General features: G+C 63.5%; 1 protein-coding gene across 1 annotated transcript in view; it reads right to left on the bottom strand.

Moving 5' to 3' along the window:
- The window catches only part of TMPRSS6 (transmembrane protease, serine 6), a 35734-nt gene that overhangs the window by 3246 nt on the left and 30326 nt on the right, over window positions 1-2162 (bottom strand). Inside the window, exons 16-17 of the mRNA XM_015559835.1 lie at window positions 1861-2132; window positions 4-135 (exon numbers count right to left, since the gene is read on the bottom strand). Of these exons, the coding sequence (XP_015415321.1) occupies window positions 4-135; window positions 1861-2132 (404 nt within the window). The remainder of the gene's footprint in view (window positions 1-3; window positions 136-1860; window positions 2133-2162) is intronic.

Genomic DNA, 2162 nt, shown 5'->3' with positions numbered 1-2162 from the left:
GGCAGGCTTCCTTCTTGCCCTTGTGGTAGCCGGCACACAGCATGCGGGGCGTCACCTGGTAGCGGTAGGCCTCACTGCACAGGTCCTGCGTGATCAGCTGCACGTCCACCTTCTGCAGGCCGTTGCTGATGGGGCCTGCCCAGTGTGTGGGGTCAAGGCCAGAGGGCAGAGGTGAGAAGATCCAAGGTGCCCCGGAGTCCCCGCCCTTCCTTTCACTGTTCCCTTGGCATCCCAGGAGCCCCTCTCTTGCCCTGCCCACCCCTGCACCTCCCCTCATGGTCACTCTGTTCGGGCTCCTCCCCGGTGTGGCCCACAGGCACAGAGCCCCTGCCCAGAGCCTGTCTGGACGGGTGTCTTCTCCAGCTGCTCCTCCCCTTCCGCTTCCTGCTTGAGCCCCATGCCACCTCCCCTCTGGCCTGGGACAGCCCCGGGATTCTCCAGAGCACACGTCTGACCCTCCCACGCGCCCTCGAAAACTCTCAGCACCGGCCCCTGTCCAACCCAGCGCTTCTCCGGGGGGCTCGAGGGCTGCGTGCTGGACCCAGGAGGCTCCAGAGTGCACTGGCCTGGTCTCGCTCAGAGACGTGTTCGCCCGGGGAGGGCCGGCCACCAGTGTTTCTCTCCATGCCCTCGGCGGGTCTAACGCACAGGGCAAGGTCCTGCCCGCAGGTCCTCACCCAGCTCCCCTGCCTGCTCCCCGCGGGTGCTCGGCGTGCTGCCTTCCTGGGGGTGCCTTTCCCTCCACGGGCACTGCCAGCTCACGCTCCTCCCTCAGCCTAGGCCTCCCCTGGACGCCTGCTCGGGGCTGCCTGCACCTGCCCGCCCAGGTCAGCTCTTAGCACTGTCTCCCCAGCGAATGCTCTCCATCTTCATACCCTCAGCCCAACTCCATGTGTGGCATGTCGTGGCTGCTCCTCACTGTGTCGTGGGATGCAGACGGATGAATGGATGAGCGAGGGAGCCAGCCCTTGCCTTACCACTGCCCTCCCTCATCCTCTGGAGAGGTCACCGTTCACCGAGCCTGTTTCCTCATTTATGAATGATTCTGACAGTGCTGCCTCCACATTGTAAGTCACTGCACACCTTCTAAAAGCCACCACCATGGAGGGCACAGGGCCTGGCTGGAGCTCTGCCAGCCCAGGCCCGGTTCACAGGACGGAGAGGTGGCCTCTAGGAGAGCCGCCCGGCCAGGTTAGGCAGGAAGGGAACCCACCTGCCTGGGTTCTAGCCCCAGCTCCATCCGTTCTTAGATGTGTATGTGCCTCTCCAACCCTCTGTGCCTGAGAGGCCGTAGCAGGAACAGCATGGGCTCTGGGGCCAGGCAGTCCCGGGATCCAGTCTCTGCTCCAGCCCTCTCTGCCTATGTGTCTTTGGCAACAGCTAAATGTCTCTGAGCCTCGGTCTCCCCATCCATAAAATGGGGCCGTACTACTCACCTAGGGTTATTGGTGGATTAAATTAAATCACGTTCCCCTAAAATCAAACCTTCATTAAAAGCCTCTCCTGCCTGCCCCCAACACACACACACACACACACACACACACCCCTCCACCTTCCCACCCGACTCCAAGGAGCGGAGGGTTGAGCTTGCCTGTGGGCTGTGGGCCCCTGGCCTGCCCCTTAACCCCACACAGAACCAAGATAACCTCCCATGACATCGGTTCTCCATAAATCCCCTCCAGGAGGAAGGCAAGGGGCAGGAGGGCAGGAGCCCACAGGTAGTAACAGATCGTTTTGTTCTGTGAAATCCAGCCGGACTTACTCCTGGGACTTGCAGGCCTCAGGGTGGAGCCCTGGGCCCCTTGCCCCGCCCCCCTCTAGGCTAGACATTGGGGGAGGCCCACCCCAAGGCCTGCTCACCCCCCTCTCGTAGGGCGCCCCAGCCCGTGATCCAGCAGTGCAGGCCCGGCTCAAAGAAGTGGGAGCGCGCAGGCAGGCAGACAGGGCGGATGGCGGAGGAGCGCACCACGGGGTGGTCCAGCTGCAGCAGGGCCACGTCGTAGTCGTGGCTGTCCTCCTCGTGGTATGGGTGCAGGAGCAGGCGGCTCACCTTGAAGGACACCTCTCCCGGCCAGCGTGAGCTCTGCCACACCTTGCCCAGGAACACCGTCCACAGTGCCGGGGAGGCCATGCTGGGGGCGGAGGGCGTCCGCTCAGCAGTG

The sequence above is a fragment of the Myotis davidii genome, unplaced genomic scaffold (assembly GCF_000327345.1).
Source record: "Myotis davidii unplaced genomic scaffold, ASM32734v1 scaffold514, whole genome shotgun sequence".
In the NCBI taxonomy this organism is placed as follows: Eukaryota; Metazoa; Chordata; class Mammalia; order Chiroptera; family Vespertilionidae; genus Myotis; species Myotis davidii.
Note: the sequence above shows the minus strand (reverse complement) of the source record. Positions and strands in the feature narration are given on the sequence as shown.